The 19,462-nt window shown below is 48.3% G+C and overlaps 1 protein-coding gene across 1 annotated transcript in view; it reads right to left on the bottom strand.

Annotated features, from left to right (window-relative positions):
* Positions 1–19,462, bottom strand: part of IQANK1 (IQ motif and ankyrin repeat containing 1) — an 89,255-nt gene that overhangs the window by 37,534 nt on the left and 32,259 nt on the right. Inside the window, exon 6 of the mRNA XM_060243025.1 lies at positions 822–947. Within this exon, the coding sequence (XP_060099008.1) occupies positions 822–947 (126 nt within the window). The remainder of the gene's footprint in view (positions 1–821; positions 948–19,462) is intronic.

The following is a 19,462-nucleotide window of genomic DNA, read 5'->3' as shown; positions in this document are numbered from 1 at the left end:
GCACAGACACTGTTAGTGTTTGAGGAATGCTGAATGTAATTAACGGAGACACTGTTGTCCCCTGTGAATGGGAGTGAGCTTGCTCGCATTGCCTCACAGCGTCTTTGGAGTGGAGGATGTGCGTCTGCACTGTGTTTCCCCTTCTCCTTCCAGATTAGAGAAATAAATTCCCATCTGTTATCCCAAACTTTGGCAGAGGCCATGTTAAGAAATAAAATAAGATGCATGGCGATTTTAGAGGATCTGTGAAGGGATCTCAGCTATGTACTCACTGATCCAAGAGCCTGTACCTCCATAATCCCTCCCCCCCCACACACACACACCAGAGGAGGGCCAGAGCTGAAGGTGACATATCTTTGCTGGAAAATCCCCAGCACCCTGAGTTGGCTGTCAGTCCAGAAATTCCTGCAGGGACATGCTCCTCCCTCCCTCCCATAATTTTCCTCTACTAGTTTGGGGTCAGAGACACCAAATCCCCCTATTATCAGGTGAGCTTTATTTTATGCAGGTTTTTTGCTGGGTGAGCACTTGAAGCTGCCTTGTACAAAATCAGACCATCAGGGCCAGAACTGCCTACTCAGATGGGCAGCGGCTCTCCAAGGTCTCAGGCCGAGGTCTTTCCAATCACCTCCTACCTGATCCTTTCACTGGAGATGTTGCCAGGAATTGAACCTGGGACTTTATGCTTGCCAAGCAGATACTCCACCACTGAGCACAGCGCACCCCCACCCCCACCTGCAGGGTGGCCTGCCAAAGAAAGCCTAGAACAAGACCAAAACTAATATGGGGGAAAGGAAACACTTTAGACAATCACAGGGTACCTGTTCTGGGGTGTTGCCATCATCAGCATAAAGTCGGGGATCTGCCCCATGCTGGAGAAGAATTTCCACTGCTGCCAAGTGGCCCCCAAATGCAGCACGATACAGCGGAGTCCGGTTAAAGGCACCCTTAAAAAGAGAAGGAGTTGAAGATCAACTGGGGTTTACACATTTCACACTTCCAGTGATGTAGTGACATCTCAGTCATACGGCTGGGACAGATAGTAGCAATGAGAGGGGAAAACAGCCCAATGGTTATGCTAGTGTGGGCAAGTTAGTGGGCAAAGGAGGGTAAATAGTTCGTCTTGTGTCAGGACTGGCCTCTATGCCACACGAGGCAAGGAAGAAAAGGAAGGGTGGGAGAAGCAAGCAAAGCTTCCAAGAAGAGACGCTGTCTTGGGCGTGCCCTTGGGGTGCCTCACCTCCAAGCCCATGGCTGGGGATGGCCAGTGCTGCAGAGAACTCTAGCATCTGCCACCTTACCTGGAAGCAAATGGAATTCTTCTAGATAGACAATTTTTTTGCTTTGAGATAGGAATAGTTTTGTTGCATAATTAGTGGTTACTTTATACAGATGTTTATCCTCCTTTTTTGGCTCATCTTACTAGCTTTTATGCCATTTTTGGTAAATAATCTATAGATAATAAGATTCTCCATATGAGAGGGGCCGTGGCTCAGTGGCAGAGCCTCTGCTTAGCATGCAGAAGGTCCCAGGTTCAATCCCCTGCAGCATCTCCAGTTAGAAGGGGACCAGGCAGGAGGTGATGGGAAAGACCCTTCTCTGCCTGCCTGAGACCCTGGGGAGAGAGAGCTGCTGCCAGACTGCGTAGACAAGGCGGACTTGGATGGACTGGGGGGGGGGGGGGTCTGATTCTATAGAAGGCAGCTTCAGGTGCTCACATGTACTTTGTAATTTTTCTGTGACTGGGGAAATGAATGTTGTGGACTGGAGATATAATTTCAAGTGTTATGTTCAATGTGATATCACAGGAAGTTAACGGCCTGAGGAATTCCAATATGCGCAAAAAGTTTATTCCCAAGTTGAAAGATCTTAAAGCTGATATGGCTCCCCACCCACCCCCGGCAGAAATTCACACAATGGTAAAAGGTAAGAATTACTTGTGTAAGGATTAGATTGGTAAAGTTTATGTTACAGATATGTCTAATCCTCCTATATTTATTAATGTGTATTAATAACTAAGGTTTTATCTGTTTTATCTGTTTTATCTGGTTTAAATACGGATCCCTTTATATGTTTAATTATTGTAATTTTGTTGGATCTACTATTGGAAGCCGCCCTGAGCCACTTGTGGGAAGGGCGGGATATAAATCTTAAATAAATAAATAAATAAATAAATAAATAAATAAAGGTGCTGCTACACCAAGCATGTTTTCAGGAAGCACAGATTTAAATGGTCACCTTATTATTTTGAGAGTGAAAAGTTCTGATTCTGTTACTGATATGATTAATGTGTATGGTCAGAGTGTGAACTCTCCAGACACATTTCATCAATGCTTCTGCTGCTTAGTAAATTTTATATGTGACTATTTAATGACATGCTTTGGTTTGAAGCACACACACCCCACCCCCGAGAGAATATTCTTTTGTAAGATGAGTGTAAAGAGCTCAAGGAGGATCTCCATTATTTGAGGGAGTAGAAACAATGCAGTGGATGAAGTTCAAGCAGCGTCAGGTGATGAAAAACCCCAACTTCAAGTTTAGGCGAACGGGGTCTGAACATGCAGTGTCTGGGGGGAGATCTTGAGGTCACAGTGAACTCAGTATTAATGCCACATGCTGCAGCAGCACAAAGGGCAAACTCTATGTTGGGGGTTATTAGAAAAGGGACTGAAAATTAAACAGCCGGTATTATGATGCCCCTTATAGATGCTATAGTGTGGCCTCATTTGGAATACTATGTGTACAGTTCTGGTCACAATAGTACAATTATGTTGCAGAGCTTAAAGAAGGGAAATTGCCGAAGTCTTTTTTTGAATTAGTTAAAGAGGAGAGTTTGGAAGATATATGGAGGAAGTTTAATCCTGAAGTACGGGACTATACCTTCTTTTCAGCTACACATAGCTCTTTCTCTAGAATTGACATGTTGTGGGGTACTAAGGATTTGGGACTTATAACAAAGAAAATAGAGATATTACCTAAAATAGGAGCTGATCATAACCCAATAATGTGGATTACAAAACTGTCGAAAAAGTCAAGAAGATGATTAAATGAAGATTTACTACAAAATAAAGAAATAGTGACATCTCTAGAAAATGAAACCAAAGCGTACTTCCAAGTAAATGACAGAGAAGATATAGAATTTCAGATGGTATGGGATACCTACAAGGCAGTAATGAGAGGATTACTAATAACATTGAATAATAAAGACAAGAGAGCAAAAGATAAACAGATGTTGGACATTCAAAATGAAATTAAGAAAAAAGAAGGTGAATTAAGGAAAAGGCCAGGGAAAAAGAAAATTATAAGGGAGATTACAATATTGCAAACACAAATGAGACATCTGTTAAATAAAAAATTGGAATGGAATTTGAAGAAATTAAAACAGAAATCTTTCGAGGGAGCGAATAAACCTGGAAAATATTTGGCCTGGCAATTGAAGAAAAAGAGAGAAAGTAAAATTATTAATAAAATCGTGGCTGATGGAAGAGAGATGGTAGAGCAAGAAGGAATAAAGAGAGATTTTTTAAAATATTATGCTAAACTATTTAAAGGTGTTAAAGTAAAGAAGGAAAAGATGGAAGCGTATTTGCAGAAGATTAAAATAGCACCCTTAACTGATTATATGGGAAAAGTTTTAATGATCCAATTGAAAAAATAGAAATTGAAGTACATCAGTAACGCTGTCCAGCCATCTCATTTGCCGTCTCCTTCTTCTTTTGCCTTCTGTCTTTCCCAGCATCAGGATATTCTCCAGTGAGTGCTCCCTTCTCATTTGGTGGCCAAAGTATTTGAGCTTCAGCATCTGACCTTCCAGGGAACAGTCTGGGTTGATTTCCCTTAGCACTGACTGATTTGATCTTCTTGCAGTCCAAGGGACTCTCAAGAGTCTTCAACAGCACCACATCTCAGAAGCATCTATTCTTCTGTGCTCGGCCTTCCTTATGGTCCAGCTCTCACAGCCATACACTGGAAATACCATCGCTTTGACTATACAGAATTTTGGCAGGGTGATGTCTCTACTTTTTATTATATTGCTCAGGTTTGCCATAACTGTCCTCCCAAGGAGCAAACGTCTTTTAATTTCCTGGCTACAGTCACCATCTGCAGTGATCTTGGATCCCAGAAATGTGAAGTCTGTCACTGCTTCCATGTCTTCTCCTTCTATTTGCCAAGGTGTGATGGGGCCAGATGCCATGATCTTAGTTTTTTTGATGTTGAGTTTCAAGCCTACTTTTGTGCTCTCTTCTTTCACCCTCAACAAGAAGTTATTTAGGTCCTCCTCACTTTCTGCCATTAGAGTAGTGTTATCTGCATATCTGAGGTTGTTGATATTTTCCCAGCAATCTTAATCTGCTTCTGCTTCATCCAGGCCAGCATTTCGCATGATGTACTCTGCATATAAATTAAATAAACAGGATGACAATATACATCCTTGTCAAACTCTTTTTCCTATTCTAAACCAATTGTCAAGTCTGGCTTTAACTATGGTTCACTCAAAGAGCATGCTGGGTAGAACCAAAGTGTAACCAAAGGCTGCTAGCTAACTCTCTCCTGTTCCCCCCTCCCTACCGTAGAGAATGTCCCTGCTTTGAAATGGTGATGTGTGAAAAGTCTTATCTGAACCTTCTCAGCTCAGGCCCGGGGGAGACAGGAAGCCTGAGAGTACCAAGGCTGCTGGCCTCTAATCAACATGAGAATGTATTGGTAAAATCTATGTGTGAATGTTCCCCTCGCAAGATCCCCCCGCCCGTAGGAATCCCTTTGAAGTGCTCCTTATATGTAATGTATCTAATATACGGTCTCCAGTCTTTTCAAGCTCTGGCTAAGGCCGCAAGTAACCAGTATCAATAAACTAGCTTCTTTGTATCTACATTGACTCGTTATTGAATCTGCTGACTTGACACCAATCAGTTGCTCCATATTCCGTTCTGACCGTTGCTTCTTGACCCTTATACAGGTTTCTCAGGAGACATGTGAGGTGGTCTGGTACTCCAATCTTTTTAAGGACTTGGCACAGTCTGTTGTGATCCACACAATCAAAGGCTTTAGCGTAGTCAATAAAACAAAAATATACGTTTTTCTGATACTCCCGTGCTTTCTCCATAATCCATCGAAAGTTGGCAATTTGATCTCTAGTTCCTTTACCTATCCAAAACCCAGCTTGAACTTCTGGTAGTTCCCGATCTACGTACTGCTGAAGCCTAGCTTGTAGAATCTTTAACACGACCTTGCTGCCATGTGAAATGAGTGCAATGGTGTGATAGTTTGAACATTCCTTGGCATTACCCTTCTTTGGGATTGGGATATAAACTGACCTTTTCCAATCTTGTGGCCACTGTTACGTTTTCCAAATTCGTTGACATAATGTGTGCATCACTTTAACAGCATCATCTTTTAGGACTTTGAATAGCTCAACTGGGATACTGTCAACTCCACTCGCTTTGTTGTTAGTTAAGTTTTCTAAGGTCCATTTGACTTCACACTCCAGAATGTCTGGCTCAAGGTCAGCGATTTCACTGTCATGGTTGTCAAGGACATTGAGGTCCTTCTTGTACAATTCTTCTGTGTATTCTTGCCACCTCTTCCTGATCTCTTCTGCTTCTGTTAGGTCCCTACCGTTTTTGTCCTTTATCATGGCCCTTTGCATGAAATGTTCCCTTGTTTTCTCCGATTTTCTTGAAGAGATCTCTTGTCCATCCCATTCTACTATTATTTTCCTCTATTGCTTTGAATTGTTCTTTCAGGAAGGCCTTCTTATCTCGCTGTTCTCTGAAAATCTGCATTCAGTTGAGTGAATCTTTCCTTTTCACCTTTGTCTTTCGCTTTCCTTCTTTTCTCAGCTATTTGTAAAGCCTCATCAGACAGCCACTTTGATTCCTTGCATTTCTTTTTCTTTGGGATGGTACTGATTGCTGCCTTCTGTACAATGTCACGAACCTCCGTCCATAGTTCTTCCGGCACTTTATCAACTCGAGTTCCTTAAACCTATTCTTCACCTCCACTGTATATTCAAAAGGGATGTGATCAAGGTCAAACCTGAATGGTCTGATGGCTTCCCCAGTTTTCTACAGTTTAAGCCTGAATTTTGCAATGAGTAGCTCATGATCTCAGCCGCAGTCAGCTCCAGGTCTTGTTTTTGCTGACTGTAAGGAGCTTCTCCATCTTTGACTGCAGAGTACATAATCAAACTGATTTCTGTGCTGCCCATCAGGTGATGTTCATGTGTACAGTCGCCTTTTAGGTTGTTGGAAGAGGGTGTTTGTTCTCTTGACAAAACTCTACTAGACTTTGCCCGGCTTCATTTTGTTCTCCAAGGCCAAACTTGTCAGTTGTTCTGGTTACCTTTTGACTTCTTACTTTGGCATTCCAGTCCCCCATGATAAGGAGGACATCTTTTTTTGGTGTTAATTCTAGAAGGTGTTGTAGATCTTCATAGAACTGGTCCACTTCAGCCTCTTCTGCATCAGTGGTTAGGGCACAGAGTTGGATTACTATGATATTGAATGGTTTGGCTTGGATACGGACTGAGATCATTCTGTCATTTTTGAGATTGTATCCCATTACTGCCTTCCTCACTCTTGTTAACTATAAAGGCCACACCATTTCTTCTACAGGACTCTTGCCCGCAATAATTGATGTAGCAATCCTCTGAGTTAAATTTACCCGTCTAAAATATTCCCGTCTATTTTAGTTCACTGATTTCCAAGATGTCGATGTTCAGTGTTGCCATCTCTTGTTTGACTTCATCTAGCTTACCTTGATTCATAGATCTTACATTCCACGTTCCAATGCAGTATTCTTTGCAGCATCGGACTGTTCTTTCACCATCAGACACATCCGCAGCTGAGTGTCCTTTCGGCTTTGGCCCAGCCACTTCACTCTTTCTGTGGTTACTTGAACTTGCCCTCCGCTCTTCCCCAGTAGCATATTGGGCACCTTCAGACCTGAGGAATTCATCCTCCAGTGCCATATCTTTTAGCCTTTTGTTACTGTCCATGGGGTTTTCTTGGCAAGGATACTGGAGTGGTTTGCCATTTCCTTCTCCAGTGGATCACATTTTGTCTGGGTTCTCAGCTGTGGCCTGTCCATCTTGGGTGGCCCTGCATGGCATAGCCTATAGCCTCATTGAACAGCGCCAGCCCTCTCGCCACATCAAGGCAGTAATTAAGAGTGCAATCCTGAGGAGTGGGGGGCTGAAAGTGCTTTGGAGGCAGACTTACTGCTACGCCAGCGGAAATGGGAGGTACACCACTCTGACCACTTCCCCACTGGTGCAAATGGGGCTTACTCCAATCTGCGCACACCGCAGTATGTGTCCGTCCCAGTCTACAGGTGTAGCGCAGCTCCGCCTAGCCAGCAGCACAACTGGGGCGTAGGAAGGTACGCCGGCGTGCGAGGGGGCTGGCCTAGGGGCATGGCTGGCATTAGGTGGCTTCCTAAGACCTCTCAGCCCGGGCATGCCCCCTGCGAGAGGCCTAAAGTTATGGTAAGGTAAATTGTGGCGGATCCCATAGAAACCCATGTGCCCCGAAAACAAAGGTTCCCGGTGCTCCCGGCGCAGCCTCAGAAATGCTCAGGGAGCCGACTAAATGGTGCACCAATCCCCGCATGCTCTGGATGGGGCAAGCCCCCCATCCAGCACCCAATTACATCCCCCCCCTCTCCTACAAAGGCTGCCTGTCCTGCCCCACACACCCTTTAGGTAGGGCAGCAGGAAGCTCTGCTGGGAAGCTCTCTACCATGCGGACTTAAAGCGAGGGGGGCACTTTGGTGACAGAATGGGCACAGCGAATTTGCTTAGGCAGTATAGGGCGGGCACTTTGGCTTGCGAGGAGGGGAGCGCGTGGCTAACCTCTTTTTTTCGAGTCCAAGAAGGTGCCCAAAGCTTGGTGTGTAGAGCTGGTCGTGCCCTGATGGGTGTGAGTGCATGCTCCAAACTCACTCCCCACCCCCGTTCACAGTAACAATGTCTGTGGCACTGGACCCAGGCTGCAAGCCCAAGCAGGGGCTCTTGCCGTGGCCCCCACATGTTACTGGAGGCCCCCCCCCGGTCTGTCCTTTTCCTCATTCCCATCCCTGGCAGGGGAGGGGGGGTCTGGTAGCTCCTTCGATGCCTGTGGGGAGGTGGGTCAGGGACTGTCCCTTTATGAGATTCCCTCAGCACAACATGTGTACATGCTGCAGCTGCCGCCCCTTCAGGTGCTCCTGGTCTCTGTTTCTGTTTTGCAGGTGGGAATGCAACAGAGAGGCTTCTGTGTGGGGCACTTACTCCCCCCCCCTCTTCTCTGTCAGCTGTACCCACCCACCTCTCGGAGTGAAGCCCAATGGCCGGCAAGAATGTCAGAGTTGTTCCAGTTCCTGAGCAATAAAGTCTTGAGATGTGCAGTGTTCCTTGTCTCGTGTGCGTGGTGCCTGCTGCACATTCCCTCTGCCCCACCCCCTTCCAAGTGTGCTGTGTAAAGTGTTCCCTCCATCAGTGGGTTCTTGGGGGGCAGGGTCACATGTTTCATGGGGAGGGGCCGGGGCTTATAAGCCACCTCCGCGCGAGAGTGGACGGGGGAGCCCGGGGGTTCTTCCCCCCCTCATCCCATGGCACAGAGCAGAGAAGGGTGTGGGGGGGCATGAGCTGGGCACCTGGCTGGCGCCTTGCACTGTGTCCTGCTGCCAATGGGGGCGGGGTTCCCTGCAGGGAGGGGCCGCAAGACTCTATGTCCGCGCTGGGCAGTGCTTTCCTGTGGGACTTGGGCATGCCATGGCTCTGTCTCCTCTGTCCTGGACACACATTTTGCCTGGTTTCCCTGACTGCAGGCTCCTGCACTACATTTCCCGTCTGTGCATGGCTGAGGGGGGCGGGGCATGACTTCTCTCGCCTGCTTGCCATTGGCACAAGTCTCTGATGGTGGGCACGGCTGGCCAATCCCGTAGCTCATACTTCCCCTTCCCTGCCCCCATTGCGGCAGCGCGCCAGGCTTCTCTGTTGCTCTTGCGCGCATACCCAGCCCAACCACTTTCCCCTTGCTGCATTGGTGGGACTTCTCCCCCTTGACTGCTCCCGTTTGGCCATGATTGGCTCAGGTCTCTGACTGTCATCTGCCATGGCACCTGGCCAATCAGGAGAGGTTGGGCTGGCCCTCCCCTCCTCTTGTGTCCGCCTCACCCACAAATTCCAGTTGGGTTTTCAAGGTGGCCGCCAGACCTGCAGCCGCCTTACGCCTCTCCCACCCCTATGCCTGTGCATGCCAATCCCCTTAGGGACTCGATGAGCGCTGCCTGACGTGGGCCGTGGCCAGCCATTGCGTATGTCTGGATTGGGCTGTAAACTGTGGAATGCAATGCCAGCAGTTGAGGTTGTGAAGGCTAGGAGCACAGATGGCTTGGGGGCGGGGGTGGGAAACAGATTCCAAAGGGAAGGTCCATCAGGGGTTATAAGCCATGGTGAATGAGGCAGCACTCATCAATCGACAGAGGCAGAAAAACTCCTCTGCGTGGTGCTACTCCTGCTGGGAGGCAGCCTCTGCGCCCTGTTGGTTTGGCCCTCCAGGGCAGCGGGTTGACTGCTCTGTGAAAAAGTATCCTGGACAAGATTGTTCCCAAGTAATGCCCAAGACCTGGTGAGAGATGTAAAGTGACTGCACCGCTGGGGAGCAGTGACCATAACGTTATTGAGTTCAACATTTGTATAAGTAGGGAGCTGCCCAAAAAAGACCAACACAACCACGTTTAACTAGATGGCCCTGGAGGTCCCTTCCCATTCTAGGATTCTATGGTGGTGCACTAAAGAATGAGCACACAGAAATCAGGCAATGCAGCCAGACTGGTTAGAGCTGCCCTCGGGCAGACAGAAAAGGTCTTGGTTTGGCCTCCCAAAGCATCAGAGGGACACAGGCAAACACAATTAAAGATTTTTTTAAAAAAATTAAATAAAACATGTTTAAAACATTAGCACTTGTTGGTCTTAAAGGTGCTTTCTTTGTATTTCTACCATGGGATCTGGGAAACTGGGCAAAGTAAACTCGGGCTCTTTCCCACCCTCCTTAGGAGGGGGAGGAGCCTCAACCAATGGAGAAAATTGAGGTTTTGCTCTGTAGTTCCTATGCAATTGAGCAAATCTTCCAAGGCAAGCAGTGATGCAGAACAAAGCAAGAGAGAGGGAGAAGGAAGCAGTTGCTCAGGAGCCTATAGAAGCTGAGGGCCTGATTCAGCCCCCGAGCCACATGTTTGACACCCCTGCTGTAAAAGGTAAGGAGGATTTCTTTAAGCAGTGGAAAGCTAGTCTGAATGAGGTTAATAAAAGGGAACACAGGCTGTGGCAAATAAAATGAAAGTCTGTGATAAGGCAGGCAAAAAGGGAGTACGAGGAATGTATTGCCAAAAACATAAAAGACCAACAATAAAAATTTCGTCAAATATGTTAGAAACAGAAAACCAGCCAGGGAGGCAGTGGGGCCCTTAGATGACCAAAGAGTAAAAGGAGTACTGAAGGGCAATGGGGAAATGGCTGAGAAGCTAAATGAATTTTTTGCTCTGTCTTCACTGTGGAAGATGAGAAGTATTTGCCCACTCCAGAACTGCTGATTTTAGGAGGGGTGTTGAAAGACTTCAGTCAGATTGAGGTGATGAGAGAGGAGGTCCTATGACTGATAAACAATCTAAAAATTGACAAATCACCAGGACTGGGTGGTATACATCAGAGTTCTGAAAGAACACAAAGGTGAACTTGTGGACAAAAATATGTAATCTTTCCTTAAAATCTGCCTCCATTCCTGAGGACTGGAAGGTAGCAAAAGGGTAACTTGGTGGAAACTATTATTAAAGAAAAAATTATTAGGCACATTGATGAACAAAAGCTATTGAAGAAGACTCAGCATGGCTTCTGTAAGGGAAGATCTTGTATCACTAACCTGCTAGTGTTCTTCGAGGGTGTGAACAAACATGTGGACAAGGGGACAGATGTTGTTTACCTTGACTTTCAGAAAGCTTTTGATAAAGTTCCTCATCAAAGGCTCCTAAGCTTGGGAGGGACAACAGTGTGAGGACTTCTAGTGTCCTGGCCCCACTGATGGACCTCCTGATGGCACCTGGGTTTTTTGGCCACTGTGTGACACAGAGTGTTGGACTGTAAGGGCCACTGGCCTGATCCAACAGGGCTTCTCTTATGTTCTTATGTGACACAGAGTGTTGGACTGGAGGGGCCACTGGCCTGATCCAACATGGCTTCTCTTATGTTCTTATGAGACAGAGAGTGTTGGACTGGAGGGGCCATTGGCCTGATCCAACATGGCTTCTCTTATGTTCTTATGAGACAGAGAGTGTTGGACTGGAGGGGCCACTGGCCTGATCCAACATGGCTTCTCTTATGTTCTTCTGTGACACAGAGTGTTGGTCTGGATGGGCCATTGGCCTGATCCAACAGGGCTCCTCTTATGTTCTTATGTGACACAGAGTGTTGGACTGGAGGGGCCATTGGCCTGATCCAACAGGGCTCCTCTTATGTGACACAGAGTGTTGGACTGGAGGGGCCACTGGCCTGATCCAACAGGGCTTCTCTTATGTTCTTATGTGACACAGAGTGTTGGACTGGAGGGGCCACTGGCCTGATCCAACAGGGCTTCTCTTATGTTCTTATGTGACACAGAGTGTTGGACTGGAGGGGCCATTGGCCTGATCCAACAGGGCTTCTCTGATGTTCTGACTAGTCTGACCTAGGACAAGGTGTTGTGGAGTGCCAGTCAGGCCTTTCAGAGTCCCCCTCTGCCTCACGGCCCCCCTTCCCACGCAGGGGACTCCGGCAGCACAGAAGCAACAGAGAGCTCCTGGCACTGACAAAGGACTTCCGCCTGCCCAGCAGTCTCCAAATTACTCTACATACAGGAGGCAGCCAGCAAAACAGAGCCGGGGTGTGTGGTGGTTAGGGTGTCAAAGCCGTTGCTGGGACAACCAAGTTCAAAGCCCCCTCTGGCTCACGGGGGGGGGGGGTGGCTCATGGGATGACCTGGGCTCCTCATAACCTCTCAGTCTCACCCACCTCACAAAGTTGTGGTTCTGAGGACAGAGCGGAGGAAGACAGAATGATGTGATAAGCTGCTTGGGGTCCCAGAAGTGGGGTATAAACATTTTTTGTAGTTACAGCCCCAGCAACTGCACTACAAACAGCCAAAAAACAGTGAACCTGGAGAATTTTGGAATGCTTACCGTAAGCACTGGATAGCTAGCCATCAAAGGGAAACTACTAAAGAACACAAAAACATTTTTATAAATGTGAGGTAAGAAGACCCACATGTGACTTAGAAACCCTTTTCTGGTTTTTGGACAAACTGAGCCCTTCCTGGCCTATCTCGGCTTGGCTTCGCGAACGAAGATTTAAGAAGGGTGCAATAGTCCACGTCTGCTGCAGGCTCGCTGGTGGCTGACAAGACCAATGCGGGACAGGCAGGTCCGGCCACAGTGGCTGTAGGGAAAAGTCTGATTTAGGGATGGTGCTGTAGCAGTGCGATTCTTCCTCAATCTCCTTTTGTCCTCAAGACCAGCTATGCGTGCGTTCTCAAAGGAAGAGACAGCCTGGTGGATGGTGTGCCTCCATGCTTTGCGATCTGAGGCTAGGTCAGACCACTGGTGATGGTTGATGCGACAGGTGCCAAGGGATTTCTTCAAGGAGTCCTTGTACCTCTTCTTTGGTGCCCCTCTATTTCGATGGCCGGTGGAGAGTTCGCCATACAGGGCAATCTTGGGAAGGCGGTTGTTTTCCATCCTAGAAATATGCCCTGCCCAGCGCAGCTGCGTCTTCAACAGCAGTGCCTCGATGCTGGTAACCTCCGCCCGCTTGAGAACTTCAGTGTTGGTCACAAAGTCACTCCAGTGGATGTTGAGGATGGTGCAAAGGCAGCGCTGATGAAAGCGCTCAAGGAGTCGCAGGTGATGACGGTATAAAACCCACGATTCGGAGCCGTAGATGAGGGTTGTCAACACAACCGCTTTGTAAACATTGATCTTTGTGCCTTTTTTCAGATGCTTGTTGCTCCACACTCTTTTGTGCAGTCGGCCAAATGCACGGTTTGCCTTTGCCAGCCTGTTGTCAATCTCCTTGTCGATCTTAGCATCTGAGGAGATGATGCACCCCAGGTAGCTGAACTGCTGGACTGTCTTCAGAACTGATTCACCCACAGTGATGCAGGGAGGGTGATAATCTTCCTGGGGTGCAGGCTGGTGGAGAACTTCTGTCTTCTTCAGACTAACTTCTAGGCCGAATAGCTTGGCAGCCTCTGCAAAGCAGGACGTCATATGCTGCAGAGCTGATACCGAGTGGGAGACGAGTGCAGCATCATCAGCAAACAGTAGCTCTCGGATGAGTTTTTCCATTGTCTTGGAGTGGGCCTTTAGTCGCCTCAGGTTGAACAGGCTGCCATCGGTGCGATAGCAGATGTAGACCGCTTGGATGACCATGGGGTAAAAGGATTACTGAAGGAGGATGGGGAAATGGCAAGGAAGCTGAATGCATTTTTTGCCTCCGTCTTCACCGTGGAAGATGAGAACTTTTTGCCCGCCCCAGAACCACTAATATTGGAAGGGGTGTTGAAAGACCTGAGTCAGATTGAGGTGACAAAAGAGGAGGTCCTACAACTGATAGACAAATTAAAAACTAATAAGTCACCGGGTCCGGATGGCATACATCCGAGAGTTCTGAAAGAACTCAAAGTTGAACTTGTGGATCTTCTAACAAAAATCTGTAATCTTTCATTGAAATCTGCCTCTGTTCCTGAGGACTGGAAGGTAGCAAATGTCACCCCCATCTTTAAAAAGGGTTCCAGAGGAGATCCAGGAAATTACAGGCCAGTCAGTCTGACTTCAATACCGGGAAAGTTGGTAGAAACCATTATCAAGGACAGAATGAGTAGGCACATTGATGAACACGGGTTATTGAGGAAGACTCAGCATGGGTTCTGTAAGGGAAGATCTTGCCTCACTAACCTGTTACATTTCTTTGAGGGGGTAAACAAACTTGTGGACAAAGGAGACCCGATAGATGTTGTTTACCTTGACTTCCAGAAAGCTTTTGATAAAGTTCCTCATCAAAGGCTCCTTAGAAAGCTTGAGAGTCATGGAGTAAAAGGACAGGTCCTCTTGTGGATCAAAAACTGGCTGAGTAATAGGAAGCAGAGAGTGAGTATAAATGGGCAGTCTTCGCAGTGGAGGACGGTAAGCAGTGGGGTGCCGCAGGGCTCGGTACTGGGTCCCATGCTCTTTAACTTGTTCAGAAATGATTTAGAGTTGGGAGTGAGCAGTGAAGTGGCCAAATTTGCAGATGACACTAAATTGTTCAGGGTGGTGAGAACCAGAGAGGATTGTGAGGAACTCCAAAGGGATCTGTTGAGGCTGGATGAGTGGGCATCAACGTGGCAGATGCGGTTCAATGTGGCCAAGTGCAAAGTAATGCACATTGGGGCCAAGAATCCCAGCTACAAATACAAGTTGATGGGGTGTGAACTGGCAGAGACTGACCAAGAGAGAGATCTTGGGGTCGTGGTAGATAATTCACTAAAAATGTCAAGGCAGTGTGCGTTTGCAATAAAAAAGGCCAACGCCATGCTGGGAATTATTAGGAAGGGAATTGAAAACAAATCAGCCAGTATCATAATGCCCCTGTATAAATCGATGGTGCGGTCTCATTTGGAGTACTGTGTGCAGTTCTGGTCGCCGCACCTCAAAAAGGATATTATAGCATTGGAGAAAGTTCAGAAAGGGGCAACTAGAATGATTAAAGGGCTGGAACACCTTCCCTATGAAGAAAGGTTGAAACGCTTAGGGCTCTTTAGCTTGGAGAAACGTCGACTGAGGGGTGACATGATAGAGGTTTACAAGATAATGCATGGGATGGAGAAAGTAGAGAAAGAAGTACTTTTCTCCCTTTCTCACAATACGAGAACTCATGGGCATTCGATGAAATTGCTGAGCAGACAGGTTAAAACGGATAAAAGGAAGTACTTCTTCACCCAAAGGGTGATTAACATGTGGAATTCACTGCCACAGGAGGTGGTGGCGGCCACAAGCATGGCCACCTTCAAGAGGGGGTTAGATAAAAATATGGAGCAGAGGTCCATCAGTGGCTATTAGCCACAGTGTGTATGTGTGTGTGTGTGTATATATATATATACATATATATAATTTGGCCGCTGTGTGACACAGAATGTTGGACTGGATGGGCCATTGGCCTGATCTAACATGGCTTCTCTTATGTTCTTATGTTCTTAGACACCATCGTCATCATCTAGATCTACTGCGGCTCTTTGAAACATCATGCTAAAGAAGATCGTAAAGAGAGTTGGCGCAAGAACGCAGCCTTGCTTTACACCTGTGCCTATTGGGAAGGTCTCCGAGAGGTCGTTGCAGTGTCTGACTTGGCCTCGCTGGTCTTCATGTAGCTGGATGATCATGCTGAGGAACCTTGGGGAACATCCTAAACGTTCCAAGATTTGCCACAGGCCTTTCCTGCTAACGGTATCAAAAGCTTTGGTAAGGTCGACAAAAGTCACATACAGAGCCTTGTTCTGTTCCCTGCATTTCTCTTGGAGCTGCCTGAGAACAAATACCATGTCGGTGGTGCTCCTGTTAGCTCTGAAGCCGCACTGGCTCTCTGGGAGGAGTTCTTCTGCAATGGCGGGCACCAGTCTGTTCAGGAGTATTCTGGCAAGGATTTTGCCTGTGATGGAGAGCAGGGTTATCCCCCGGTAGTTGGAGCAGTCTGACTTTTCCCCTTTGTTCTTGTATAGGGTGATGATGATTGCATCCCGAAAGTCCTGTGGTAATTTGCCTTGTTCCCAGCAGGTGACAAGTACTTTGTGAAGTGAGCTATGTAGTACTGTGCCCCCATGCTTCCAGATCTCCGGTGGAATTCCATCAACTCCTGCTGCCTTGCCACTTTTCAGTTGCTTGATGGCTTTAACAGTCTCTTCTAGAGTGGGGATCTCATCCAACTCTGTTTTCACTGGTTGAAGTGGGGTGAGGTGAATTGCTGAATCTTGAACTACGCGGTTGGCACTGAAGAGAACCTGAAAATACTCCGACCACCAGTTCAATATGGATGCCTTGTCTGTGAGGAGCACTTGGCCGTCTGCACTACACAAGGGACTCTGAGTCTGATATGATGGACCATATACTGCCTTCAGGGCTTCGTAGAACCCTCTTAAATCACCAGTGTCTGCACACAGCTGGGTTCTCTCAGCAAGCTTGGTCCACCACTCGTTCTGAATGTCTCGAAGCTTGCACTGGAGGTTGCTACATACAGCGCGAAAGGTTGCTTTTTTCCCAGGACAGGAGGGCTGAGCAAGATGTGCTTGATAGGCAGATCTCTTTTTCGCCAGTAAATCTTGGATCTCTTGATTGTTCTCATCAAACCAGTCCTTGTTCTTCCTTGTGGAGAACCCGGGGACTTCTTCAGAGATCTGCAGGACGGTAGTTTTTAGGTGTTCCCAGAGTGCTTCTGGAGAAGGGTCTGTGGGGCAACTGGGGTCCTCAATTCTTGACTGGAGTTTTGCCTGGAAGGCAGCTTTAACTTCGGCTGACTGGAGACTGCCAACCTGAAACTTCCTCCGAGGGATACCTCCTCTCCTGGGTGTGGGTTTAAAGTGAAGACGGAGATTGCAGCGTACAAGACGATGATCCGTATGACATTCTGCACTGGGCATTACTCGGGTGTGTAAGACATCTTGAAGGTCTCTCTGGTGCACCAGAATGTAGTCGATAAGGTGCCAGTGCTTGGACCGTGGGTGCATCCAGGTTGTCTTCAGACTGTTCTTCTGCTGGAAGATAGTGTTGGTGAGCTGGTGCTCCATGCAGAATTCTAGCAGGAGGCGCCCGTTGTCATTGCAGTTGCCAATGCCGTGTTTGCCAAGTACTCCTTTCCAGGCTTCCGAGTCTTTACCTACTCTGGCATTGAAGTCGCCAAGGATGATCACCTTGTCCTCTGTAGGGGTCTTCCGTACGAGGTTGAGTAGATCAGCATAGAACTTGTTCTTTTCTGCAGGATCTGCTTGAAGGGTTGGGGCATACACACTGAAGAGTGTTGCATGCTGCTTGTTTTGAAGTGGGAGGCGCATGGACATGCGATCTGAGTGACCTGTTGGCAGTTTTTCGAGTTTGGAGGCAACGGAGTTCCTGACTATGAAGCCAACGCCAGAAAGGCGGCTCTCAGCCTTTGACTTACCTGACCAGTAGAGGGTATAGCCAGCACCGTGTTCTTGAAGACTACCTTCCTCAGGGAAACGGACCTCACTGAGAGCTGCTATGTCGATATTCAACCTGAAAAGTTCGTGGGCAACTAGAGCAGAGCGTCGTTCAGGGCGACCACTGTCTACTGTGTCAAGCATGGTTCTGATGTTCCAACACGCAAGCTTTAGTCTTTGCACACTTTGTGAGGCAGGTGCATGCCTTTTCTTTGTTATTTTTTGACCGCAAGTAAGGATGCCCGTTGACCGCGGCTAGCCAACTGGGGTGGAGGAGACGAGCTTTGTTTAGGCCACCTTTTCTAGGCCCCTCTCCGTGTGGAGCAAGCAGTGCTGTCCCTAGATAAGGCTGCTTGGTCGTTCAGGGTGCTGCCGAAAAATGCTTTCGTCTCCGGGTTAGCATCAGGCGACCAATACCCTGAACCGCCTACATGCAGGATAGGGACTGCGGCTTCCAGTGGCACCTTCCACCTGCCGTTTCGCCCCTTGCCCATCGCTGCAGGACTTGATGCGTTGTGGGTTGTGTATGTGGATATGCCCTTCAGGCCTGCGCAGAGGAATTTTTTAGGTGAAGCCCAGTGTGCGCGGTACTGGCTCCACCCTTTCACCTGGGGGTCATCTGCCATGGCCCAGTAAGCCGGGACGCCGGCAGCGAGTCCTCCAGGTGGTAGGTGTTACATTAACGAGCTCTATCTGCCCGGGTTTGATGTTAGAGTTTTCCTTCTCTTAGGCTGGCAAGGTTGGTGGGCCCAGCCAGCCCATCCGGTTATACTGCCGGACAATTCAGTCGCACCATGACGTAGCAAACTCTGTGAAAAATGGGGGGGACCAGCGAGAAGGTGTTGCTACGGATGCAGTAATGCAGGAGAGGCCATTGCAGTGACCATCTGCCAGGCATAGCCAGACAGTGACCACGCGGCATTCACTACACCGGGAGAGGAGAGGCTATGTATTGCGCATACACTTTCCCTGGTGGGGTAGGATACCCAGAGGGAGCCCACCCCCCCACCCCCCCTTCCTGGCCTAAGTAGGGTCAGAAATGGGAAGTCCCTCTAAGATATGCAGACTGGGTTGCCAGCAGCTTCCTTGGGATTTGGAGCCCAGATTCTAAGCAGGGATCTCCTCCTCAGCATTATAAGAGAGTGGGGAGGCATCTGTGAGAGCAGAAGTTAAGAGGGTGGGTGTCAAGTCTGCTCATAACTCTGGTCAAGCCTGCACCCAATCACTGGTTCAGGAAAAAAGCATCCTGGGTAAAGCCATACTGTATTCCATTGCTGCTAGCTGGAACTTTCCTCAGCCCCCTCCTCTCCTTTGTTATGTAGTGTTGCTTTGAAATGAGAATATATGAACAAGTGATCTGCGCCTTCTCAGGCTTGGCACCGGGGGAGGTTGGAGCCAGAGACGCTCAAGGCCAAACCAGGCCTGAGAAAGAAATTGTAACATCAGTGTGTGAATGTGCCCTGCATAGCACCCCTCCCTAAAGAATCCCTTTGAAGTATACCTTATATCATTGCATTCTACTGTATGATCTTTAGTCTTTCAATCTTACTGTAGTCGAGAACCATGATATCAATAAACTAGTTACTTTGTTTCAACGAAGACTCGTTATTGAATCTACCGACTTGACATTTTGAAAGACTCCCCTTCGAAGCTCAACCGTTCCGGCAACTTTATAACCTGGTGGCTGAAAAGATTCCGGACAACGGGGAGTTTCCCAGCGAAGACGGAGAGGCCGAAACGCCGTGGCACGTCCTCGACTCCAGGAGAGCGGCGGCGTCCCCTCCCCAGTTCCAGCTGGTAATCACCCCCCGGCAATATCAACCGAGGACCTCAACCACTACCATGGACGAGGCACCGATCCGCCGGGAAGCCATCATGACCCGACACATGCGGAGGGCCCGGAGGGCCGAACCAGAGGCTACCAACCCCGGCAAAGCCGGGGGAAGTGGACAGCATCATCGTCGTCCAGGTGCCGGAAGACGAGGCCGAGTGCGCGAAGTGTGCCGAGGGCGGCGGGGGAGAACCCCTGCCAAAGGACATGCATGAGGAAGATGCCCGCATGTTCCGTGCGATGGTGTGCTGCGAGGTCGATAGAGCAGTGCAGGGCTTGAAAGATGAGATGCGGGCCCTGACTGCTCAACTGGGGCAAGCGCTGGGGGTGTCCGGGTCCAGAAGACCACCAGTGGTCCAGCAAGCTCGAGCTTGCCTGGCTCCGCCAGTGCCGGTGGCACCCCCCCTGTAAGAGG

This window comes from Heteronotia binoei, chromosome 7 (assembly GCF_032191835.1).
Source record: "Heteronotia binoei isolate CCM8104 ecotype False Entrance Well chromosome 7, APGP_CSIRO_Hbin_v1, whole genome shotgun sequence".
NCBI classification, from domain to species: Eukaryota; Metazoa; Chordata; class Lepidosauria; order Squamata; family Gekkonidae; genus Heteronotia; species Heteronotia binoei.
This window is presented reverse-complemented; position numbering and strand designations above follow the sequence as displayed.